This window comes from Chelonia mydas, chromosome 5 (assembly GCF_015237465.2).
Source record: "Chelonia mydas isolate rCheMyd1 chromosome 5, rCheMyd1.pri.v2, whole genome shotgun sequence".
Taxonomy (NCBI): Eukaryota; Metazoa; Chordata; order Testudines; family Cheloniidae; genus Chelonia; species Chelonia mydas.
The window spans coordinates 17,004,175-17,031,694 of NC_051245.2; the positions used below are offsets into that span (position 1 = coordinate 17,004,175).

Sequence of the window (27,520 nt, forward strand, 5' to 3'; positions counted from 1 at the left end):
GGGTATAGTTTTCTAATGTAGGCAAGAGCGATAGCTCATAGGGCTAATGAGAGGAAAGAGACAGCAAAGATTAGGAAAGAAACAGATGACAAGTGTGATCAGAAAAAAACAAAAGAGGAAAGATACAGAGAGTCAGTTGCAGGGCATAGGACTGGAAGGGTCCTCCTAATTTAAAACAAACGGTTTCATGCAAATACAGTTGTCTTAGGTAATCAGCTCCCTCCCAAACACATGCTTTTCCTGCAGCTAAAAGTCTGCTGAAATGTATGTGGCAGGTCTGTGTGTTCCATTCCAGGGAAATCAGGCAGATGGCAGCCAAATAAGCAGCAAGGGGTTGCTGGGGTTTCTCCGCACCTGGTAATGTTTTCACCACTGTAGAGATCACAGTCTGTCCTAAGCCAAACACACACTACTTCAGACAAAAGAATGACTGTAGACAGAGCATGCTGGTTTACTGGTTTTCTTGAATTACTCTCATGTAAGATGATATGAAATTAGAAAGTCAGAGTCCCACAGCAGAACAACATTTCAGTCAGTGTCATCTGCTGCCTTTTTCATAGTTTGACCAAAGCTACCAAGTTTGATTTGGGAACTGAGTCCAGACTTCCCCGAAGTTCAGAGAGGTTTAGGTGGTGGAATGGTGGTGATCTGGCTATCATTGAGGTAGGCTCACGTCATAAAGATCATGCCCATGCAAGTGACCTGGTTCTTTCGGTCCCACTCTTGCTGAAAGGGCTCCACTATTGTTAACACCACCCACTTCTCTGCTGGCAACTGAGCCTTCCTGTGACGACAAATCAAGGCACATAAGCAATATAGCAGCAGAGAATTCTGTTCGTGTCAGCCGTACTAACCCACCTAACAGCAGCACCTATGCAAGGCCTCAGGGCCAGATTTTCAAGTTCTTAGCACTCAAAATTGGGACCAGATATTTAAAAATGCTCAATGCCCACCGTGAATCCTAAATGCTGATTTCTTTTGAAAATCTGACCATTTGTTTGGATGCCTCATTGGGAGCTGAGCTTTTGCAAAAATCTGGCTCCTGTTGTAGGGGCTGAGCCCCTCTGAATAATACAGCTTACGTTTTGGGATTTTTGGAGCAGCTTTCATCATTGTACCTCCCAACCAGCCCAACATCCATCCATAAAGTCTAATCTAGTCTGCGTGAGCCCCTTTGAAGTCCACAGCAACTGAGATTTCTTACTCCAAGGGTACTGGGGCAAATCCTCAGCTGGCGTAATTTATTATAGCTCCATTGACCGCAATGCAGCTGTGCTGATTTAGACCAGCTGAAGATCTGGCTCATTGTTTTCACTTGCAGTTTCTTTGAAAGAAACAAGTGAACTTGGCGTTTTCATAAGGCCAAGGGCATGTTATGAATAGTCCCATCCTTCTAATTCAGTGGTCCACAAACGTTTACCTCACATTCCCCCTTACCCCTGTAAGGGCTCCGGGAATGGGTGAGGGGACGTGGACTGGGGTAAGAGGGCTGAGGCTGGGGCCACAGCTGTGGGTGGGCACAGGGCTGACAACAGAGCTGGGTGGCATGCCTTCCTACCCTCTGGAGGGGCTGGCCTAGGCCGCAGCTGGGCCCCTTCCAACATTCTTTCACACCCCCTAGTGGGGCATGCCCCACAATTTGAGGACCTCTGTTCTAATCCAATAGTTTTTATTTTTCTTATGTGAATTACAATGTGCTTTTGAGCATGAAGACTGGGGTTTGCCTGGACAAGTTGAGCATGTGCAGAAGTACAAACACAATTTGCTTTTAGTTTTTCTAATTGTTCTATACGGTGGTGGAATAGTCAAGGGGATGTTTGGGAAGCTATATAATTATATGAAAATGAGGCTGGAAGGATGGGGAAAGAGGTAGACTTGTGAATCATCCATAGAAAGGTTGTATTGAAGTCAAGGGAACGGGAGAAGTCCCCAAGAAAGAGGGAGAGGAGGAGAGGGAAATAGGAAGGAGTTTTGAAGGATGCCAGCAGTTAAAGGGAAAGAGAAAAGTTACCACACAGTGAAGGACCAGTCTGTAAGATAGGAGGGGATCCAAGAGAGTATAGGGTCATGTAAGCCAAGAAAAAAGACAAAATTAAGAAGGAATTTAGTGATCAACAGTGTCAAAGGCAGCAGACAGAGAAAGGAGAAAGAGAAGAGAGACGTACCTCTTCGATTTGGCCAGTAGGAAGTCATCAGTGACTTTGGTTTCAGTGGAATAGATAGTGTGGAAAGTGGAAGTTGGACTGGGGAAGGTCAAGGGTAGAATGGGACATGAGGAAGTCAAGATGTAATTTTTGGTGAATTCCACAGTTTTATATTGGTTTGGAATTCAGAATAAAACTTTAATCAGTTGGTCATATGTGAAATCTTCTCGGTCAAAGCTCCCACCCATATTCAATGCTTAGATCTTAAATATTGTAATATTGCTTGTGACAGATAAAAGACAGAGCTAAGGTGTAACAAACAGTAAGTGGATTCTTTTTTGAGGCTCTTGGACATCCACAAACCCTATGGCTCCTACCCTCCCTAGATTGCAGACCGAGAACTTCAGCATGGGCTACACACTGTCACCATGCATGGTCTACCTGTGTCCTGGCCTGGCACAGGTAATCATGGAATGGATTTCTGGATTTAAAAAAAAGACCAGTTTGGTATTGCCTTTCACCTTCTCAATCAATAGTTCAAATTAGGGTCTACGGTCTGAAACTATGCCAACCACACCTCCCAGGAAAAAGCTTGTGCAAAAGTCAACCCAGTCAAGCCATCAATGACAAAGTTTTGCAATGCTATGCCTAGGAGATGTTTAAGGTTGAATCTGAAGTTCCTGCCCCCTCATATGAGACTTTAGACTTCTATGGGAATTTTGCCCTGGTAAAGACTCCAGGATTGGAAATGCTGTGCAGGCCACAAGAGTTACACCCTACTCTTCTCAGGTAGTGCTGTCCTGATCACCATCCCTTAAATGTACAGCCACCAGAAAGGGATGTGTGAATGTCAGACTGTAGGTAATGTTTCATCTGAAGGACAACACCTCTAACAATGGAGCATCCTCCCTTGAGCTCTGCACACTGTCCATTATAGTTCTTGTAATGGACGCATCACATTCTGATGTGGGTCTCGAGCACAAGGCCTTATAGTCCAGTAGTAAGAGTGCTGCCAGCTGAACTAGGCTGCTAATAGTATTAGGGATCCCAGCATCTCAACTGGTAAGTGCATGTCATCATATAGCTGGCTCATTTGCTCTGCCCTGTTGTATTAATTTAGGAGGAATATATGGGCTCAAAGAGTCAAAAGTGGACACGACTCTGTCACTGTCCAACGTGAAAAAGTTTTAAGCAAGGATTTGGTATGTAGAGACTTTAGCCTGTTCAGTCCCATGGCAAACACACCACTAGCAGTCTTTTAAACCTTTTAATAAAGATAAAGAAAAAGAAGGAAAGACAGTGAAAGCATTTGAAAGGTAAAGTATGAAGTAAGGTTTTTATTTTCACACCATCTCTTGTTCCTTTTCCTGGTAGCTCAAGAAAGTCTTTAGAAAGAGAAGAAAAAAAAACTGTTTGACAGTCTTTTACATAGTAATAATTGTGCTTTTGGGGGATAAGAGAGAAGATGGGCTGGAGTTGTGGTGATGGTGGTTGTTGCTGTTGTTAAAGTCCAGTCCCATTTCCTAGAAGACAAAACAAGACAAACACATGAGGGTAGAAAAGAAAAGTAAAGGGAGAAAAGGCAGCTTCTGTCTTTGATATTAATGCTCACTTGCAACCTTGCTGCTGGAAAAATACAGGCACAGCACATGGTCTGATCAGTCACTCCAAGACCTGGCAAACTTGTACCAGTATGGGGTTGTTTAGGCCATTGCTTTTACTTGCCTCTGTGTTTGTAGGCTTACAGCAGTGTTGCAAAATATACAGTTTGGTCAGCTAAGTCAGACTTCTATAAGACAGAAGGTAAAAGGAGAGGGATAGGAAAAGGTAGAAATTAAGTGGAGAAGGAAAATGACGCATGGGGGGGGGGGTGACAGTCTCACGTTCCAGAGGATATTTGGCATTTAACCAGAGCAGGTGGTGATGTCATCTGGGTCCCTCTCTCTGGCCTGGTCTAGTCAGAACATCACTCAGGATCAGGATGTTGAAGGTACAGGAGTGTCATTCTGGATTCCCAGGGAGAGAGTGGGTATATGTGTGTGAGAAGTTATGATTCCCCTTCTTTCAGTCAGCTAGTGTTGCAGTAGCCAGTTTTCCCTCCCAAAGTTTCTTTTTGAGGACCCCAAAAGGGAGTGATGGGACACACTAGACCATCTTATTAGTCGATCCTCCAATTAGGCCTAATTTCTGACACACAAATTTTGGTCCCACATTTCTTTTGGTTACTAAGTGTGGTTTTAGCACAGTTCTTGAATTATATTAGTGGGCCTTTTTGTTTGGACTAATTTAGGGCAAGTCTACGCTATAGCACTACATCAGCACAGATGCACCAACGCAACTGCAGTACTGGTGAAGATGCACTATGCCAATGGGAGAGCGCTCTCCCGTCGGCATAATTACTCCACCTCGGCAAGAAGTGGAAGCTATGTCAGTGGGAGAGCATCTCCTGGCGACATAGCGCTGGTATGGACAGTGCAAAATTTGCATTGCTTGGAGGAAACTTGTGTCACACCCATGAGCAACGTAAGTTAGATCGACTTAAGCGCAAGTATAGACCTGGCCCGAGTCTTTTTGTTTTCTTTTTCCACCTTTTCCCATCAACATTTATTATTATATGTGATTGGAGCATTTTGTAAACTTTTATTCACTTTTTTACAATTGAGCTTACAATTAGGGTAAGTTTCTAGGATCAATTATTACAACACCCCTTTTTCCTTACTGTGTGAAAGGACAAAATGGTGAGCAATACCAGCAGAAGATGATGACTAAGTACTGGCAGCCTAGAGATGCTGGGAACTAGAGTGAACAAATTAATTATTTGACCCATCCTATGCCAGGGTGAATATTGCAAAATAAAAAGAATATGGTGAGGATAAAATCAGTGTTGCCATCTCTCGTGATTTTATCATAAGTCTCATGATATTTGGTGTTTATTGTAAAATCTAGCTCCCAGAATCATGTTGTTTTGTGGAAATCTCAGCTTTCATTTTTAAAAGTTTCTTGTCCTCATGGTAGCTGTGGAAAGCATGGAAACGTGAAGCCTAAAATCTCAAACTTCAGAAGATAAATGAAAATAACTCAATTTTTTGTAAAAATCAACAAGCTTATACTGCAATTATTTGGGGTCTGACTCCTGAGTTTTGGATGCTTGGAGTTGGCAGTACTGGGAGATGGAAGAATCAAGGCTGATCAGCTTAAAAAACAGCATGCCTTTGTTAATGGTTTAAACTCCTGTCACTGCAGACCAGACTTCTAGGAGCAGATTAAACAAACCAATCAACCCCCTTGCAGACCAAAACTGGGGAGCTTTATACTGACGGGAGGTGAGCTAGCTACATAAGAAGGGACATGCCCTGTATTAAATAGCTCCGTTGAGGAAAAGTTACTTCCCACGCTTTACCTACAGAGGGCATCCCAGCTCATTCATATGTAGACTCCGTGACTGCAGCTGCTGGAAGCAGCAGGGCTCAGGGTTGGTTTTTTTTTTTTTTTTTTTTTTTTTCAGTGGAATCTTTCCCGTGATCCGGTTGGTTTCTCTCCACGTTTTCCCGTCCAGCCCTCCACTTCTTCGGATCAATGGATGTTACAGCTCTAACTCCCATCTCACATACTGCTGGTGGACAGCTCCAGTAACAAGTGAGAGCTTTACATCCCCTTTTTCTTTCCCCTTCTTTTTCCCCCCACACCAACATCTGCCAACAAGGAAGAAAATCACAATCTTTCCCTTTTGTATTCTTCTGATTTTTAATTTTTTTTTTATAAATACATATATATTTTGTACTTTGCCCAGCTGTGGAAATGGAGCAACCCCCAATCTTTTGATGCACCCTGGTTCGCTTTTTTTTGCAGTATTTTTCCATGTATGGTTTTCCAGCAGTGGGAGCACTGTTCCCCACCTTTCCCCCTTTTCCTTGAGTTTGTTTCCTAACATAATCTGGAGGCTTGGCGGCTCTTGGACTGAATATAACTTTTTTCCCTCCACATCCCCCAACTCCCCCTTTTGCTGAGCTTTGTCAGTGGGGACTGGAGAAAGAAAAAACAGAAGAGGAGGAGGCAGAAGGGGCTGTGTGTGTGATTGTTGCTGGTGCTCAGGACCCAAATCTCTGTAGGTGTGTGTTGAAATATGGAGAATAGTCTTGGATGTGTCTGGGTACCAAAGCTGGCTTTTCTACTCTTCGGATTTTCTCTGATCAGCCTGAATCTTCAAGTCACCGGTAAGTGATTGCTGCCTTATTTGTCTTTTGCACTCCATGGATAAGGGTGAATTTTGCAAAACCCTAAGGAATGTGCCTATCTCTTATGTGTTATCAGCCTTTCCCCCCCTCTTTCAATTTTGTTGTTGTTGTGGATCAGTGTAGGGTTTTTCAGGTAGTTGACATAGATTTGGAAAGGAGTGAGACGAAATCCGGTTTAGAAGCACCCTGAGCAGCCTCTGAAAAAGGAAAACCAACTGAAAGGAAAGAAACCCAGAAAAATAAAGGAGAAATGTGGAAGGAGGTGGTGATAGTGTGTGTGTGTGTGTGTACACTGGTTTGTATTCTCTTTTGCACCTGACCACTGTTGCAACTGGATTTATTTGCCTGTGGCTTTTTTTTTTTTTTTATCTTTAGGCTGAGATGGGATCTATAGATTTATTTATATTTTTCAGACAGTAGGGGAAGGGTAAATGATGAAAAGCAAAATATTAGTTTGCAAGATGGAAAATGTAGTTATTTGCAGAGCTCTCCAAACTCCATTTGATTGATATTCTTTGGGGCTGCCTCTCTCTCTCTCTTTGCACTTGGCAGGCACATTTTCTGATTAAAAATGGCAAAGCTGGTTTGTATATTGAATTAGGATAGAGAAGGAAAGAGGGGGTATTGATACTGTGATGCTCAGGAGCTATCTGTGTTGGAGGCAGAGAAGAGCTGGGAATTAGAGATTTTTTTAAAAAAAAAATCAGGAATTGGAGTATTATCGAGAAGTGTTAGGAACTAAGAAAGTGCAGCTTCGATTTGTAGGTGACTCTGTGTGTGTGTGTGTGTGCGTGTGGTGTGTGTAGAATGTATGTGGGAAAATATTATTCTCCAGTGATCATTTTTTCTCCAGAAGAAAATGAGCTGGGTTTCATTAGGAGCAATCTTAGAAAGAGAGAGGCATGAAAAGCAAAAATAAATAAAATAAACACACACAAATTGCTTCCACACCAGCTGCTGCTGAACAATAGAAACCGATAGCCCCTCCATCCCCATACACACACACACACACTCTCTCTCTCTCTCACATACACACACACACACACCCCACTAAAGCAGCTTTTTTTGTGATGGGGAAAGTGCTGCATATGAAAGCCTTTGCAAAAAGATCTTTACCCTAGACTAGTATCATTCAGAATATCAGCTGTATGCAAATAGAAATGCCTTAAATTGTTCATATAGATTATGCTTCCTTTTAAAATATATATATATTGTTTGGCTTGTTTTGGAGAGCTAGTAAGTGAATTGGGAAGATGCTTCTGTTAAATACAAGAAGGTTCATTTTGTGTGTGTGTGTGTGTGTCCCTCACAATGTCCTCTGCAATAACTTGCATGGAAGGTGGGACTTGGGCAATCAGAGCCGGATAATAGGTGTGTCTCTTGAATTTCCACCTTAAAGGCTAGTAGATGGGAGACATGTCAGTGATCCTCCTTCTGGAACGATGATTGACTTGCAGACTTCTTTGCGGGCATATGGCGAGTTGGGGTCATGTGTGCATGCAAGAGAGAGGAAGGGAGTGAGGATGCACATTGTCTTAATGATGTCGTGGGGGGAATGATGTCTGATATTCTGCAGATAACTCATTACAGGATCAGGTTGTTTCCTAGCTGTACATTTTGGTTGTGCATTTCACTGTCTACGTATAGTGTGTATTTATTGTGCTGCTTTTTGGAGACATGCATCTCTGTGTTGTACCAAGTTCCCTGATCTGTCCTTTGCAATCTAGAATTGTGCAAAGTTTTCCCTATGGTTAGTCTCCAGATCCTTCCTGAGATTGTTGTTTTGAGCCCTCTTTTCACAATCTCTGGATTCAACTGACAAAATAAGAGATCCTGCGTCTTTAAGGAAATGTTGTTCAAGCGGCTTTGGCCTCTGCTCATTAATCTGAGTTTCCACTACTCTTCTTAGTAGCTATTTTCTCTTTTCAGAAACCTAGTAGGGGAGTGATAGCGAAGAAAGCATAATTCACTCTATGAAAGGACCAGTAGGAGGTGCCCTTAATAAAGCCAAGTAGCTGGTTTGCTGTTTGGCAAAATTCCCATTCGGCAGGGCATTTAAAGACTTTGTTGACTAGTAACAAAGGGCTTATAGAGATGCACAATGGGACTGTGTCCTTTCACACTTTCTAACTAAACCCCAAAGCTGGTTTGGAGATGTAAGAATTTGTTAAAAACTTTAATAACAAAGAGCAGTGTTGCACAGTGTCAACATATGAGGAGGAATATGCTACCTTTGTGCCTGAATGAAGTCATTCAAGTCCCTTCCATTCACACTTCCATTGTCTGTAAGATGCAAAATGTTATGTGGTAGGCGATCAAAAGTAAAATCCAAAAAAAAAGGTTCTTTTCTCTGCACAAAATCTGAATGCACAGAGGCATATGTTACTGAGCAGGAATTGATGGGCAATGTTCGCTGTTTTGGAAAAAGAACAGGAAAAGACATTATTAATTAGAACCAAATCTCTGACTATTTAGCACTTAATACTGGAAAGTAAACACATATATGGCACTATATAGTTTGCTTGCCACTCATAATTAAGTAAATGCAAACTACTCTTTTGTCTGGAGGGGGAAACAAAACCCAACATGATTATTTGTTATTTTACTCTCACATCTTGGTATGCTGTTTAGCATGGTACAACATGTCAGAACCTTGTGGTGCCTGGCCAGTATGGCAATCCCTTTCTCTCTGAGTGGTGCTGTATAAATCGACAGTGACTTGTCACAACATCCGTTTCACACGCAGCAGAGTTGCCCTCTGTGTTATAACGCATGGGTTATACGAGTGTGTTAGGTCAGGCTTAGGGTATTTGATTACATATTCTTAAAAGTTGTGATGGTCATGATTGAGGGCAAGCATTTCAGTCTATACATTTGCAGCTTTGTCATTTTATAATTACTTGATTTATGTGTATACAAACACTATTTGCCTTCTGTTTCTCTTTTTACTCCCCCGCCCCCAGTTTGTGCAGAATTAAGGCCAAATCCTGCTCTCAGTTACATGTGGGTAAATCTGGACTAATTCTTTCAATGGAGTGTCTCCAGATTTGAAGTCAGAATTTCATCCTCCATTTATTTCTCATTCCTGAATTCCCCTCCAACATACTTCCCAGCACATAACACAGCACCAGCTGTCTATTCTGGAATCCAAGCCATGACAGTGCCACCACGATATAGACAGCCAGACTATTCAGACTTAAATCAAGTCTTCTGGAGTGAGTCATTCCAAATACCCACTTGAGGTCCATGTGGAGTTTTGTCTGAGTAAGACCTGCATAATTGGGTCATCAGCCTAAGACAAGAGCTGGTACGCTGACAGTGTAGTCTGAATTTCCCAGTGGGTCCTTTATCTGTAGCTGACCGTTCCCTCTGCCACCACACCAGCGTCTTTTCCCTCTGCTAGCGGAAAATCTAGTTTTGTATCACCAGTCCTGCCTCATCAGCATCCTGCCTTTGATCAGCATTAGATTTGTGCAGTGTGCATGTGATATATCACTGTATTCTCTTTGACTTTACTTTGCAATATTGCTTATCACTTGGATTGTGCTTTAACCTAGTCTCCAAGATATGTATATGTATGTGCGTGTATTCTTTATGCTGCCTAGTTTGGTTTCTTATTGAGCATAAGTGGCATTTCATGAATTCCCTCAATGATATGCTGCCTTTAATAAAATGTTTTCTCTTTGATGATCTTTCAGAGTAACTCCTCACAGTCTCACAATGCACTTACTTTCATCCACATGTACTTTAGAGATCCATCATTGAACTCCTGGCTCTTATTTTCTGCCTAGTAAAAAAGAGGTTATAAAATCAAAATAGTTTTCTATGTGGCTGTTTGTACAGCAAATGCAGCTACAAGGATACAGTTTCTAAACTGATTTTGCAACTGTACTTCTAATGGAAGAGATCGTTGTGGAGATCACTAAATAAATGTGTTTACTACCATACCATAAGAAGTTTGTCCCATTGCAATACTTCAAAAACGTGCTAGACCGAACCGTCCCTGATTTTCCTCTTACGCTCGTCTTAAACCAGTGTTACTGTGTTGGCTTCAGTAGAGTTACTCCTGATTTATGCTGAGTCAAATAAGTGGAGAATCTGTCTTTTTACACTGGTAACTAAGGGTCAGGCTCTGGTCTTAATTACACCAGTGTAAATAGGAGTAATTTCATTTAGATCAGCAGAGTAACTCCATATTTATAAGAGCAAAATTTGTAGGAGAATTTGACCCTCAAAGGCAGATTATATTTTCCTGTTTATAACTTCATTTCTCGTTGAAATGCAGAATTGCTATAGACTGATCCAATGAGGACAATCTCTCTTTGCTGTAGTATAAATAGAAGTAAATTTCTGAAGATGTTGGCTTTGCCTGTGTAAAATGAATAATGACAAAATTTCACAGAGGCCTTCAAGACTAATTATCTAAAGACAGAATTTCACATGATTCTGTTAAAATAATCCCTCGGGTGAATCATTGATTTACATTTTATATCTCTAGTACAATCCAAGGTAAACATGTTAGGCCTAATTCTGATTTCACCTATACCACAATTGTACTAATGTATCTTCACTGACTTCAGTGGAGTTGCTCCTGATTTGAACCAGTGTGAGATCTGCATATGTAGGGTTCCATCTTGCAAGTTGTTGAATGCCTTCAACACTCATTGAGTCAACACCTGACAGAAAGCATATCACCTCTCTGAAGTCTGGGCTTTTTCAAAAAAATGGGTAAATTATTGACTTTGTAATTTTGGGACGCTTTGCACATCCCAAATTCAGATTTGCACAAGCAAACTCTTTGATTTGTGTATGCATGCCTGAGTTTCTGGGTGCACAAAAATTAGGTGTCACTATCCCTACTCTTCAAGCCCAGGGGACAGAATGTTGAGTGCAAATTTAAAGGTGAAGTTGAGGCCATACTGTTATGCTGATTTTAGCAGCACAATCATTGTACCATATTGTATCAGACTTCCTTTCAAATATTTTTCACTCCCACCTTAAAGATTTCCTTCTCAAACGTTATGAGCATTTGTGGGGATATCCCAAGTTGCTATTGGTTTTGCTCCTCATGAAATAACAATTAGTGTGTTCACTGCATATGCACCCACTCTCCTCCTTTCTTTCCATAAAGTTTGCTGTTTTTTTTTTAGCACTCTTTCTGATTATAAGCAACTGTAATTGCTAACTAATGCTCAGAATGCTTGATGCTTGCATATCCTGGTTTAATGTTGGTAGAATGTCTTTGTCTTAGGCATTAAAGAGTTTCATTCCTTTGGAAAAAAGAAAAGGAGTACTTGTGGCACCTTAGAGACTAACCAATTTATTTGAGCATAAGCTTTCGTGAGCTACAGCTCACTTCATCGGATGCATTCCTTTGGGTCTTCCATATAGAATCCTGTAAGGAAAGCTATCGAATTAGCTTTATTCCATGAAAGGCAATGGCTGAAAGTTATAAAGAGTAGACTGTGATTTCTGATAATCAATACACTGATAAAGCAGAGTATATTTTTCTTGAAAGATAACAAAATGGATAAGTGACCTATCAAAATTGTTTCTTTTAAACAGTGTTTGTCAATTTCAAATTTGATGTGAAAGACTACAGCTATATTGGGATAATGTAAGAACGTCTCCTTTGGTAGTTTATAGATACCCTCATGGTAAAGGAAACTACAGCTACAGAGAGACATGAAAAAATTCACAATTAAATATCTGCTTCAGTCTCCATTGATGGCAATCATTTACCAGCAGTAATACCAATACGTACTGTAATTTTATAAATGCTACGAATACTCAAACTATATTGAAAACTGGTTAAGCGGTTGCCCAAAGTATTGGTAAAATACAGAGAAACCCTTTAAAGAGATACTATCACCATGGAAATTAAACGTCCAGTTGAAAATTTTGTTCCTACTCTTGCTACAAATATACCCCCTAAACTCTTAGAACACAAAGAGATTAAGAGGGAAAACTGCTCTGTTTTTCTACTTTTTATTGAAGGAGTTTCCCATCAAATTTGATGAGACCAAAGACCAATTTCAGGCTGGCAGTCCTATCCACAGATGAAGGCAATTGTAGACAAATGTGCATTGCTTTAAGCCTCAAACAACTCTATATATGCAAGCTTTTGGAATCTTTCAGTCTGAGGTGACAGAGCTACCGCCCTCGGATCTTGTCTTGGGCTAAGAGCTCCCAGGTGTTGAGGTCAACGTTGCAAGATTGACGGTTGCAGTGAAGAGTGTCTTCACAACATTTCCCTGGTCTGTCCCTACAATGAGTTCCAGTCTGCAGTTCTCCGCAAAAGATGGTTTTCAGTATTTTACTGTCAGGCATATGGACCACATGGCCACATCACCTCAACTGTGCTCTCATTATAAAAGCATCAATGCATTTGATGCTGCAGCACTCAGGGACCTCAGTGTTTGGAATAAAATCTTGCCATTTAATTCCTACTATCCACCATAGACATCATAAGTTTTATGTGGCATTGATAACTAGTCCATGTATTTCAGCCATACAAGAGTGTTGTGATGGTAATGGCATGCCAAACATCAGCTTTTGTTTGCAGTCTGACACTGTGTTTGTTCCAGAGATGCTAAAGTTTTCCAAATGGATCACGGGCTGCACCAATGCACTTTGTAATGTCATTGTCAGTCATTGTATCTCATGAAATGACACTGCCTAGGTAGCAAAATTTGTCAATGATCTTGAGTGGTACATCATCAATCGACGCAATTCAAGTAGCTGCAGTATTTCCCAAGGCTGGACCATGACTTCAATCTTCCTTAAACTGATCATTAAGCCAAAATATTTTGCTGCACATGCAAAGCAGTCAGTAAACAACTGAAAGCCCCTGATGTTATGGGTCAATAAAGCACAATCATCAGCAAACAGTTTGTGAAAAATTGTCTTCATAACTTGTCTTTACATGCAAGAGATGCAGGTTTGAGACCACTTTATCCATGGGGTACTACAGAGAAATGACACAATCAGTACTATTGTACACTTCGTATATAGTCAGTTTCACTGTTTTGCTGATCAGTTGGCAACTTGTCTCAAGCACTAGTACTATATGGGAACGTCATTTTCAAACACTGCCTGCAGGGGGAGCTCACATAGAGTCACCAAAGTATAGGACAGGAAGAGACATCAATAGGCCATCTAGTCCTGTCCCCTGCACTTAAGGCAGGACTACATAATAACTAGACCATTCCTGACAGGTGTTTGTCTAATCTGCTCTTAAAAACATCCAGGAGATACCACAACCTCCCTAGGCCCTTTATTTAATTGCTTAACTATACTGACAGGAATTTTTTTGTACTCCCCCCCTTCGTCTCTTCCCACCCCCCCCCCCCAGTTCAGAAATACCAAATAATCAGGCAAACAGGAATGTATGCAGAGAGAATGAGGAGGTAGATAGATGGATGGATCTGATAGAGGACTGTTGTAAACATCTGCTGGGAAGCAGAAAAACCCTTGTAACAGTTTCTGAAGGTGTGTTTTTATTTGTTTTTAAGTGTAAAGTTTCAGGAACATCATGTATTTTCTAAGGACCTGATCCCAACCTCACTGGAATCAATGGAAACATTCCTTTTGACTTCAGTGGACTTTTGGATCAAGGCCCTAATTGAGCACAGGCTGATGAGACTATTGAGATTGGAACCAATTGTTGTTGTGCTTTCCTTCTTTTGATTTTCAGCTTCATGATGGACTCCTGGCTCAACTTATTGCAGGACTTGAAGCCTTGGATAACACCAAGCGTAATATTGGAAGTCAGACTAGATGATCACAGTGGTTCCTTCTGGCCTTAGAATCTATGAATTGCTTTAATATCTGCTCCATCCTCCCTTGGGGTTCTATATGCTGGACTTCCAGGAAGTTGGACTTATTGAAGTAGATACTTCCCAATGTCCTCTACTATGATCTTACAACTGGATGTTGGGGAGAAGTGTACAATAAACCCATGGGAACACACTTCAAAATGTCATAATCGCTAAAATACCTGATTAATGCTCTCAATTTCCTAGACAATTACAAGTAACCAATCACAAATGAATACAATCAGGAATGTAATTGTTTTTAATACGAATACAGAAGAAGATTACTTGTCATCTAGGATTCCTGGTCATGAATTATAGACGATGTCCAAAGTCCAAGGTACTCTGCAAACAGAAAATATAGACTACACAGTGCAGTTGCTCTGTCCTGTGTGATAATATACACTGTGGAATAAATAGGAGATCACTGTGAATTGCCAGGCTATAATTCTACCATTGAGTTCTGGAGATGAGTTGAACTGAAGGCAAAACTCATCTGACCAGAAGAGCCCTAAAATAGAAATACAGTTTCAATTTATTTTTTAAAATTTTTACATAATATATGGTTCCATAGTCCTGTACACACCTGCCAATACATGAAGGGTTCAGATACTATGGTGGAATAGTCCACGTATATATATGGATGGGATGTATGGATAGCTAATTTCTATTCTTCCAGATAGTACTTGCTTGCTGCTTTTCTCTCCTCCTTGAACTACATTAGCTCCCATTGCTGCTTCCTGTTCCCCAAACTTCTTGATGTCTTCTATTACAGCCACCCTTCCAGCTCTGGGTTAATCTCCACCAGAGTAGTTTTGCCCACTGCTCCAGTAGCTTTCATTACGCCACCACCACAGTGGCTCTTTGATCGGAGGTAGCAGCAGCAGCGACTGATAGAATAAAGTGATTTTATTGGACAAAAAAGCAAGGAGAACAGCGAGAGGCTGTGGCATGGTAAATTGGTTTGAGGCTAATTTTGCTCTCCCTGCCTGGTGTTTTGGTACAGTAGAGGACGATACATTCTGTAAGGAAAAAATACTGGTACTTTGGCTTTGTCTCCTTTCCCTGACTGGTTGTGGATATGAGAGCTGAGTCTTAAATCTCCAAGGGAAAATGCTTAGGGCCAAATCCTGGCTTGGGTTGTTCATGCCTGAAAAGCTGCCTCCAACAGGGGAATCCTGAATCACAATTTATCTGTCCAATTCTATGCCCAATTCTGGTTTCCTACCAAACCTACAGAGAATTAGATTAAGAAATTCATCCATTTGAATGCCAGAAGGGACCTTTAGGTAATTTAGTCTGACCTTCTGTATAATGCAGGACATAGTATTTCACCCAGTTACACCTGTACTGAGTGCAGTAACTTGCCTGATTAAAGCATCTCTTCCAAAAAGGCAGTCTTGATCTGAAAACTTCAAGAGATGGAGAATCCACCACTTGGTAGTTTGTTCCAATGGTTAATCACCCTCACTGGTGGGGGTTTTTTTTGGCCTTATATTTAATCTGAATTTGTTTGACTCTATCTCCATCCATTGGTTCTTGTTACATCTTTCTCTGCTGAATTAAAGAGCCCCTTCATACCTGGTATTTTCTTCGTATGAAGGTATACACCATGATAAGTCACCTCTTGATGTTCTTTTGAGTAAGCTAAACAAATTGACCATAGAGGCACTGATAGTCTGTGTATGCAGCCTCACCTGTCTCATTCCACATTATTTACTCTGCTATTGTCAGGATTATTCTGTGTGAGACAGGGAGGGTGACCGTGAGGGCAGCCAATAATTGGCCCTATAAATATTCCTTCAGGAGCTCAGTCCAACATTTTCCTATTGACATCATTGTTTTCATCTTTGAATATATTTTAAGGTAATATAAAAATAAAAGAAAAGTATCTGAAAGCCAAAATTGGTTCAGCAAATCTCCGGAATCTCTCTGCTCGGGATGTCTGAAGGCCTGTGACTGTATTAACTATCTGACTGACAGCTAAACTGGTAGGCATTTCCACCTGGCTCCAGAAAGCAGTGATTGCAGGAGATGTTGCAGTCATGGGCAAGGTTGATTGATATAATCATATAAAGTGCTTCTTTCTAGGGGAAGGATTTCCAAAAGAATTGTAATTTTTTTTTAAAAGTTGCTTCCTTATGAGTTGAACAGACTTCTAATGAAGTAGTGGGGTACTTGAGGGATACCTGCAGGCATACCAAGTGGAGTTAGGTACTTTAGTCCTCAGCCATACCTACTTAAAAGTGCTCATTTGGTGCTCAATTCACATGCTGACCTCCTTCCTCTTTGAGCTTCTCTCTGATCCTTTCCCTCTTGCTAGCTGAAGACTAAAAAGCATTTAAAAACACTCTTTGGGGGTTCTATCTAGAATATTCATGCTTTTCCTCTCTGTTACATGAAGGGGGGAAAAGTATTTTAAAGAACTCAGTTGGGCCTCAGTCTACATGCTCTTCTTTTTCTCTTTGCCCTTTGCTGCCTCTCTAATGCTCAGGAAAAATGGCACTTAAAAATGCCCCCTCAGCTTTTCCCCTCCTTCCCTCTCTCAGATTCTCCAAAGCTGATGACACACAACAGAACATCTTCAGAATGATACCCTGATGCCGTGACCTGGTTCTGAACTTTACCTTTGTATTATTCAAGCACTGTGGGCTCTTGTTCAGGTTGAGGTTTTGTTTGCCATTGTCTTGGTGGCAGGTGTTTTTGTAAAGCTCCTGATGGACAGCTATAAAGCTCAGGTTTTTTAATAGCATTTTTTTATGAGTCTCATGGAGAAATGTTTGTGTGAGCTCACCAAGGAAACCCTTGGGCTTTGTAGTGTATGTGAAAGTAAGTTGGTAGTATATGACATTTCACAGTAGTTTGTTTGCTGTGGTGTGTGGGTTTTTTCCCTTGATTCATCACATATTGTAAATTTCATAGTCATTTGTAAATTTCACGGTATCTTTCACACAGTATTCCTGTTATCCAAAGTAAAAATCAGTTTATACTTGCTCACCTCCTTTTGTATACTGTGTATGCTTCTGAAAGAGCACTTGGGGAAGGAGACTTCCCTAACTCCCCATCCCTTATTCACCGCAGATTCACCTCTTTTGTTTTAAGAATGAAACCTCCAACCCAGTTCTCTGCTCACAAGATTGAAAAGGTTCAGCTGAATCAGTGAAGAGCATCTTGTTGTACATCTGAAAGTATTTTAAGGCTTTAGATTTAGACTTTGCTTGAGAAAAAGGAGGTTGGGGAAATTTTTGGTGAAAGAACACTTTTTCGGATAAATTAAACGCTTTAATGTAGTGTTGGAAACCGCAAATTAACATTATTATCATGTCATATCTAAGAATTGCAGTGTGAAACTGGCTAGTTTCACTTCTGTTTCTAATCAATCTCATTTTCCTGCTTAGGATGAGTGAAATGTAAAATTGAAACTATGGCCTATGTACCTTTTTGTAGTAATTGAAAGATGTCATTCCGTGGCCACCTATAAATGTACAGAGTTTCCTTGCCTGCTACAGGGACAACTATAAGGCAGCTGCTATTTTATAATTAAAAAATATCCCTCAACTGCCCAAATGTGGGAACCAATATTTGACAGAGTTACAAATGAAGGACACCAAAAATCACTCATCTGAGAAACTTTAAAGTGCTGTAGGAGTCATTCCATTAGTGTAAATTATTCCTTCTATAAAACACAATTTAATGAGTCTTTCTGATGTAAATTACGTTTGGGAATAAAAGGGGGGGGACACCAAATTTTGGAACTAAAACAAGTGATGTCCCATGGAATGACAGGTACATTTCAGAGGTATCTTCAGTTCTGATGCATAACGTTACATACTGACTCTCTATGCATTCTCTTTCTCTCTCTCATCAAGACTCTATATTTGTTCTTTCTTTGGTTTTCCTTAATCTGAAATAGAGGTCATGTAGGCTGAAAAGTGTTGGGGAACGTGACATAAACAAAACAGCTGTACTTCCACACTGTTCCAGCAGCTTTCCTAAATTCTAAGTATTAAAGAGTAAATTAGATTTTAAAAAAAAATCTGTCCATTTTAATGACCTAGAGGTTATAATAACAGAGAAAAGGATTCACTTAATATCTGGGGCCAGATACAGGGCTGATGTAAATCTCCATTGACATAAATGGAGTTACACCAATTTAGACCAGATAATCTTTATCTGAACAATAACCTTTTAATGCAATTTGCTGATGATGATTTTGCATGTTCCACATCATAATATAGATATTAACTCTTTCTTCACAACCACAGTAGACTAATCAGGCTTTGCTAAAGCAGCTGTACTGATATTAAAAGTGTTATTAACATGACTGCTGAGGTTATTCTAGCATCAGTAACGTAATCAGGTTTTCATCTTTGTGCAGGGAATTTGTTAGGACCTGGTATTATATTATTAAAGTATTAGTTATATCTTGATTTGGGCATAATTGAATTGTATCATATTAATAAAACACAATTAAAATCAATGGCATATGATACCACTGTGAGGATGTGGGCACTTGTGGTTGTTTATAATGCTCTACCAACAGTTCACATGAGACAAAAGCACGGATAGTTTTAAAATGAGCAAATTTTCCAATACTGATGGGTTTTTTTCCCTGCTTAAATGTGTATGCTGGCAAAGAGCCACCCCAATCCCTTGGCACAATTGCTTTGTTTTGGATTGTCTTTGTGAATCAAGAGTGAAATATTTTTAATCTCTAACAGGCAGTGAAATAATACTGGGCTTTGTACTCCTTCTTAAGCTTAAGCTCCATTTAATGCAAATTCTCGAAGTATCACAGAGTGAGGCCATGAATTGAGAATGACAAGGTAGATTTCATTGTGCGGTGAGCCTTGTCTGTTAAACATGCAACGCTTTAGCCACATTGTCCAGCTATTTTTATCGTCAGCTCTCATGGTACATCCTTAGAATGGGAGATGCAGCAGTTAAACATAGCTATCAAACTATCTAGCATTACAAAGTGCGCTGAAACTGTGAGCCTTGGGATAATAAGTTCAAATCCTAACAGAAAACTGGAGTGGAATCTAAAATAGAAGGATCATAGTGAGGTGCTCCCAGGTCTGTGCTGCGCCAGTGATATTTTTCTTATTGATGAAATCCAACGTTGTCCCTCAGGGAGGTAAAAGGAGAGCTATAGATTCTTTGCTGGTTATTTCATTCACTGCTCATCAGAGGTGGACACCAACAAGCACTGGTGGCACAGAGGCCTCCGGCTGCAACAGTAGTGCAAAGGAAAGATACTGCAGTGAAAACGCAGGATAAACAAGATTATCTGTCACTATGAGCTACGAGACTTAGAGAGCTGTAATGCTGGGAGTCTGGTATAGCAAAAGCATGGTCAATGTTGTACCGTTAATTGTCTTTAAAGCAGTACTCCTCACTGTTTGTTTTTTTTAATGGGAAATGCTGCTTAAAAATTGAGTGATTTGGCCCCATATTACTAAAGGATTCTCAGACTGTGGATAAGTGGAATTACCTTGGTGCAATTCAAATGATCTTTACATTTGATGGGTATTCAGTGTATTTTATTGTTCACGTTGCCAAAGTCTGCCTCTGTAAACGAATTGTGTGTGTGATCGTTCATATGCCAGCTAACTGATAGGCACTGTTTAGTTTTGTTTATTACTGACATCTTCTATCTTGTCAAAAATTGCAGAGGATTACTTTATGCTGTGCTCCGTACTATTCCCTATATCAGTATATTCCTGTACGACATGCAAATGTGATGTGTCAGAAATAAGTAAACCATTTATGCGGGGTTGGCCAGGGTCACTGCTTGACTGAGAAACTTCCAAAGAACACCCAGTTGCTGTGAGAAGCGAGGCTGATGTTTCAGTTGGTGGCATTTTTCTCAAAGATAAAACTGAATCAATGCTGCAGCCGGTCATAGAGACCTAAAGGTTAAGGTCAGAAGGAACCACCAGATCATCGAGTCTGACCTCCTGCATATCACAGCCTACCAACACCACTCGGCATCCACATACTAAACTCAACAATGAAAATTTGATCAAAAAGTCATAGCCCTGCGGAAACTAAACTATTATGAGCCACAGGCAGAGAATAGGCGGGACCAAGGGGCAATAGTGCCCCAAACCCTGCAACAGTAGGGAATTAAGTGAGATATACCCAGATGATTCTGGCAAATGACCCACATGATCCTGGGAAGCAACAGTGGGCCATTGTGTTTCTGGAAATACTCATATTTTGACTGAAATGTAAAACCAAAATCCTAACCACTTGCGGTTTATTAATGATGCCACATCTCTTTTCATGAGCAGGGGTGTTACTACTTGTGTCTTGGCCAAATTCCAACTTGGTTAATTGCATGCTGCTTCCCTAATTTTCCCTTTCATTTTTTCAATCAGATAAATTATTTTTCACTTCCTTTCCTCATCTGCTGTGCAGTGGACTGTTACACCTTCCACGCCAGCGGCAGCTCCATTGCAGTGGTGGGACTGCTGTCAGTGTGAGACTATGCTTAATGTTAAGTAAGTGTGAAAATCTTTACAGAGTCGGGGATTCAACTGGTAAAATACTTTGAGATTCTTTTAGAAGAAAAGTGCTATACAAAGGTAATGTAGTACTATTATAAAAGCTAATCCTACTAATACTGATACAACCCAAATGAACACGTGAGATAGCTCAGCAATAAATAAAACGTAAAAGGTAGTTCCACAAAAGCACAATTATGGATTTATCCTCTCTTCATTTATGCCCAGCTAGCTGGATTTCGTTAATCATATTACCTGAACATGTGTTGCTTCGCATATAGGAGGAATGTAGCACATAAGAATATTAGTGGATAATTGTCTCCACAAAAATCCTAGGAATGTGACTTCCATGAGGGAGTAATTGGTCTTTTAAATTATGTAAGAATAACAGGTAAACCTTCTGTTGAAGTCATTTGACGACGTCTTTCACAAACTATTACGCTGAAGAAAAAACTGTTCTTGCTTTCGGTCCATTGGTCTTTGAATGGTAAGTGGAAAAACACTCCCTAGTAGCTAAAAGCTTTCCCCCCCCACCCCCTCTGTCATCACACCAGATAATTTTCTTGACGTTCTCTGCCCTGGTGAACTGAAGAACAGATGGAGAACGCCCCTCTGTATTCATATGAGCTATCACAGGTGACTTACCCACTTTACCTCTAATGTCACCACTCTCTTCATTACACACCTTCTGGGCAGATGCACAGCAACCCCACACAGTAAATTTATGATAACAGTAAGACAAAAGGTAAATAAGAAAATAAGGAACATATGTACCCTGTCTCCATACTCTGTATTGCAGGAATGTCCACATTTTTCCCACCAGAGGGCTTCATTGCCAACTTTCTAACAACATAAGGGGTACAACTAACGAGCACAGCTCATTCTGCTCTTTTTTGATATTGCAATGTATGGCTTTGTAGGTTTTTTTTTGTCCTGTTGCATTGTTGTGAACCCAAGCTGCAGGCTTCTTGTGGCAGAAAGTCTACTTGAACAGAGGAGTGGGAAGAGTGGGACAGTGGAACATTAAATAAAATATGTTTTAAATATAATGGGTGAGAAACATGTAGTAGATATATTTAATGAGACTGATCCAAAGCCCATTTATATCAATGAAAGACTGATCATTGAGTTCAATGGTCTTTGGATCAGTCCCAGTAACTATAAGTTCTGAACTAAGTGAGCAGATTTCATGTCCTTGGTTTCTTGTGGTAATGGGGTTTAATTTGGTGTGTATCTTCAAATATGTAATAAATCCTCCTCTAATCTCTGAGGAAGGAAATTGATGGGCTTCTCAATGATATGAGATCATCTGGTTCCTTATCCTTTCTATGGCCCCGTCACTAGAGGGTGACATCATTCAGTTAGCATATTACAGGTACTCTGTCTTTTCTTAGCATCCTACGGGTATCAGAAAGATTCTCCCTTCCCCATTCTTAGTGTTTTAATGTCACAGTAAACACCTGATTGTCTTTCAGAGTGGTAGCCGCGTTAGTCTGTATCAGCAAAAAGAACAAGGAGTACTTGTGGCACCTTAGAGACTATCTATAGCTCTCTTTTTACTTCCCTGAGGGACAATGTTGGATTTCATCAATAAGAACAATATCACTGGCGCAGCACAGACCTGGGAGCACCTCACTATGATCCTTGGCTTTCAAAAGCTTATGCTCAAATAAATTTGTTAGTCTCTAAGGTGCCACAAGTACTCCTTGTTCTTTTTGCTGATTATCTTTGTCACTTTCTGGGACAAATGGGCATTTAGATGTCTGCACTCACCCAGATGAAAGGCTCCTTAGCGTTCTGCACAGGTAGATACATAATTGTTGCCAACACTCTGAAACTTCATATCACTGTTAAAATAGTTTCCTGTATTTCAATAATTATTTGCTTAACTTAAAGCCCAAGTAGAATAGTGTCAGACCTGTTCCTCTCTGTTACACCAGTCTGAATCCAGCATAGCTCCACTGATTTCAGTTACATTATATTAATCAGGTGTTACACTGATGTAAGTGAGAATCATGGAATCTTGGCTGTGAGTGCTTTAATTTACTGGACAAAAATCATGCTATAATTTGCATCCTTCAGTATGGGCCTGCAAATCCTTCTAGAGTCTGTGGGCTAAATTCTGCCCTCTGTTCTATTTAGTGATTTCAGTGGGAGTTGCACATGTGTAAATGAGAGTAAACTATAGCCCTTTGTATATTCACTGTTTAACAGAAAGCGAGAGAGTTTGGTAGACTGATAGTAAGGAAAACAATAGTAGCTACCTAAAATGCTGGAAATGCTATTAACTCTGATAGAAAAATTGCAGATAAACACCACAATGGTCATTATTTCCCATCTTATAAAGTGATATGTAACATTTGAGCAAACAAGCTGGAAGGATTTAGCTTTAACAGCAGATTTAGCTATTATTGGTAGGGACAAAATAGCCTTAATATTATTTGGGTTTCTGAGAACCAGAAATTTGCTGCCAGATTAAGCACATCCTAGCAATCATTTGCCACTGTGCTGTGATGCTATTTTCATAACCTAAAATAATAATGAGCACTGTAAGTCATGTATATAGAAATTTCTCTTCCCCTTATAGTATTAGGAAATTTTATGTAGTTTTGATCTATAGTGTAAATTAGGCCAACAAAGTGCTGTGCTATGTCTTCATTAAAAGAAGAGACCATAATAATGAAACCATGTAGCATAGAGTTGCAGGGTTGTTGTTTTAATTATGAACATTCAGGACTGTTTCCATACTTGTGCTTAAATTGGCACTGACCAACATATATTCAATTAATCCATATGTCCACTTTCTCTTAGAGGTGATGTTTCATTGAAAAAATTATGTATCCGTGATCAGTGCACCATTTGTTAAATAAGCACTTTTTAAATAGAAATTTAGTGACTCCTGCTATCAAATATAATAGTTAATGCTATTTGGGAACATAGTTTTGAAGAGAACCTGTATTTCCAGCATTTACTAGGTTATCTCAAAAGTGGAATTCAATTTAATGCAAACTCTCACTATACCCTGGATTTTCCCACTTTCACCTCCAAAAAAGAGACACAGGGAATTTAACATGAGGAATGAATGTGCTTGTAACAAATGATTGGATGCAAATCAAAATTGCTGTGCACTGAAATTATGGTTTGGTGAACTATGACTTTTAAAGCCTTTGCAAAACCCCAAACTTAACCAAATGTCTTTAGAAGTTTGAAAAAGCTTTATTAACTTTGATTAGGATTAGGATTTGTTTTCCTTTGTTTTAATTTTCTTCTGGGTATCTGCACTTCCAGGTGTCAGCAGAAGTTGACTTGTTTATTAGCCATGAAAAAGGCAGTTTCTGTGGTATTCCCTATCTGGCCAAACCCAGGAAACACTGCCAATGTCTTAAGAAAGCCTGTATGCAGTGTTGTAGCTGTGTCAGTCTCAGGATATTAGAGACACAAGGTGGGTGAGGTAATATCTTTTACTGAATCAACTTCTTTTGGTGAGAGAGACAAGCTTTTGAGCTTACACAGATCTCTTATATTCAAAGGTTTCCAATGGTTTAAATAAAAGTAGGAAAAAGTAGACGAGATTAGATTCTGTAGGCCTGATTCTGTTCCCATGCTAGTGTGAATCAGTAGTGACTTAATTGAAGGTGATGGAGTTGCAACAATGCAAAACTGTTATCAGAAGAAAGTTAGGTGCTTCAGGGCTAAATTTTGCATTCAGTTACACTGATGTAAACGCAGTCACTCCAATGCTTTCAGCTTAAGCTGAACACTTAAGAACAGAACCTGTCCCTAAGGCTCTATAGGCTGCCATAGAGACATCAAGCTCTCTCTATTATTCCATTTGATTGGATTTGTTTCCAGCTGAGTTTTTCAGGAAACTGGAATAATTTTTATACATCTGTGCTTTGTGAAACAATTGGCTTGATATGGGCAGAGATGGTAAATGTGGAGACAGAGACGGGAAATATTGATTTGTAATGCATTAAAGTTGAGTTTCCTACATATAATATATTTTTTTATGGTTTTGAAGGAAATATTTACCCGGCAAGAATGTTTGGCAGCTGGATTTCAGTATTCCCCAGTTTGAAATTTGTGATCCTTCATTTAAATGGGTGTTTAATTTATGTGAGCAATCTAGTTAAAATTTTATCCGACAGTGAAAATGAAAGTCCCAAAACACTGTGCCTTAACTATAAGTGCTATACCCAAGTAACTGCTATTGCAACAGACTTCCATTGTCTTTGGATCTAGGTTTGCACACCTGTGGGGACAGAGCTTCAAAAGAGTTTGGGCCAAATTTTCAAGGTCTCAGCAGTCACTTTTATGGACAGATTTTTCAAAAGGGCTCAGCACCCATTAGCTCTCGTTATGACACTTACAGGCAGTTTTTCCAAAGAGTTCACTCCACCGGGGTCTGATCTCCTTTGAAAATCTGGCCAATTATTTTTGTGCATGAATGAGTGCCGGGCTCTCTTTATAGTAGAAAAGGTATATCATCAATCTGAAATTGTCATTCAAAAATAAAAAGGGGTCTTCCTGTCAGTTTATGTGGTTTTACAGCTATATTCTCCTGTTTTAAAGATGTTTCTCTCCTTTGTTGTTCTGTGAAGGACCCAAACTTCTCTATCTCACAGTGGTGTTGGGAGGATAAATACAGTAAAGACTGCGAGGTGCTCAGATATCAAAATAAAGTACAAAATAAAATCAGTCCCTCCTTTCACTTTTTCCACTGTACTATAGCATTTCTTTCTTTCCCTGCCCACAGTAGAGCTCATTCCCCTATGCTGCTTTCTAATGTTGTGTGAGGAACACAGGACTACATCTGGCTGTGCTGATTTAGGTGTTAGCGGCTTCATTTGCTGTTGTAGGGAAAAACACAACACCCTGAAAACAGGTCTTATAATATAAAACAAAACCCCCCTCTCAGTCCATGATCAAATTGAAAGCTTGCTTTATGCTCTACTCTCTCCGGGAAAAATCCAGGGCCTATGCACAAAGCCTGCATAAACGGCCTTTTTCAAGGGAACCTGAGCACAGAGCTTAGAGCCCAGGAGATGTGGCAGTAGCTGCTAACCCTCTAGCTAGTGGGGTTGCTGAACATGTGTAGTGAGGGACTCAGGCCCTGATTCAACAGTCCATCCCTAAGCACATGCTTAACTTTAGGCATGCATTGAAGACCCTTTGACTTCAAGGAGGCTGAAGCACGTGCTTAAAGTTAAGAATGTGCTCGAGTGCTTTGGTGGATATGGATGGGCTTGGGCACATGAGTAAATCTTTTGCTGAATTAGGGCCTGAATGTCAGTCCCACCAGTCCTCAACTCTGTGTTGCGCTGCTGTGGAGAGTGTCTCTTGGAGTACAGATGTACGGCATGCAGGGGACACACGGTCCTGCTGCATGCATGGCTTTTCTGTGCTCTGCCAGCAGCTGCTCAATGGAACCGTGACGTCAGCACTGTGTTTAGTACCTTCCTGGGATTTGGAAGCTCATGTTGAACTCTGCATTTAGCCAGGTTTAATGTAACCCACACACCTCCTGGGTGTGGTGCGCTCTCTCATCTAGTGGCACTGAGACCACTTAGAGATTAATGAGTCTGCTACAGCCTTAGCTAAGGGCCATGTGGCTTTTAGCTCAAGCAGCAGAGGCTCATGCATTTAGCTCCAGAGGTCCCGGGTGTGAGCCTGCCCGCCTGCGACCGGAATTTGTCAGTGTTACATTAACTTTGACTATTTTGACGGATAGAATAATTGTTTGGTTATGTTTCTATTTCTAGGTTAGTCGTTACTTAAAAATGAGCCATCATCACCAGTTTACGGGTACATGAGATCACCCTTTGCCACTGCTCATTTCCCTTCCTCTCATGGTCCCTTGGAACAAATGTAGTAGTCTCTTCCTTTATGAAGTCAAAGGGTAGGAAGACTTGAGTCAAATATCTGTTCTGACCAATGGTTTGGAAAGAATCCTCCGATCACTTGACTCGAAGCAAGACAGATATTTAGAAACTTTCCAAACGCAGTCAGAACTCTTTGGAAGGTCTTCGTAAAAGGACATTGTCAAGGTGAGTAAGGCCCTAATTCAGCCTGCTTCAGCGTTCTTTGGGCGAAACTCATCTCTGTGCAGATGGCCAGAGAAGGTCTATGCACTGGGGCTTAAGTGGGACCTACATGGTACTTATGCCTGTTCTTAAAGGGGAACTTCACCCTCTGGTCTAAAAAACAAACAAACAAAAACGACTAAAACAGCATTTGGGCATTCTTGAGCACCTTACAATAAAAATAATGCCTAGCTCTTATATAGCACTTTTCGTCAGTAGCTGTCAAATTGCTTTGCAAAGAAGGTAAGTAGTATTATCCACATTTTACAGATAGAAAAACTACAAGTGTAACCCTCACACCACTCAATGTGGTGCTTTGTCCCCCTCTCGTGGCGGCTGGGACACCTAGGGAGGTTGATGAGCTTGACTAACTTGACTTACTGAACGGTCTTTTTTAGCTCAGGTAGTTGAGGCTTATTCTTTAAAACCCAAAGGTCCTGGAGTCGATCCTTGCTACTGTTGACCCATATAGGGGCACTGCATTACCCAAAATGACAACCCATCTTGCTTGTATTAAAGAGGAGTGGGATACAAACAGTAAGACATTTCAGAGTCAAGCTTCCATGGATGTTCACTATAAAACAATATTATAGAAAAAACGATGAAAAATACTTTGACAAGAGTCCTTTAAAAAGTGTTGTCTTGTGCCAAAGCATAGTTAAAAATGTGTCGGCCTTTGCACTCTCTGATCAGGAGGAACTGATATCTTCATTCCTCCCTCCCGCAGAGGATTTA

At 40.4% G+C, this 27,520-nt stretch overlaps 1 protein-coding gene across 2 annotated transcripts in view; it reads left to right on the plus strand.

Moving 5' to 3' along the window:
* The first annotated feature begins 5,009 nt into the window (after positions 1-5,009).
* The window catches only part of DCC (DCC netrin 1 receptor), a 928,337-nt gene continuing 905,826 nt past the window's right edge, over positions 5,010-27,520 (plus strand). For both annotated transcript variants that reach the window (XM_037902678.2, XM_043547198.1), the window contains exon 1: positions 5,010-6,358. In XM_037902678.2, coding sequence (XP_037758606.1) covers positions 6,268-6,358 — 91 coding nt within the window. In that variant the 5' untranslated portion in view covers positions 5,010-6,267. The remainder of the gene's footprint in view (positions 6,359-27,520) is intronic.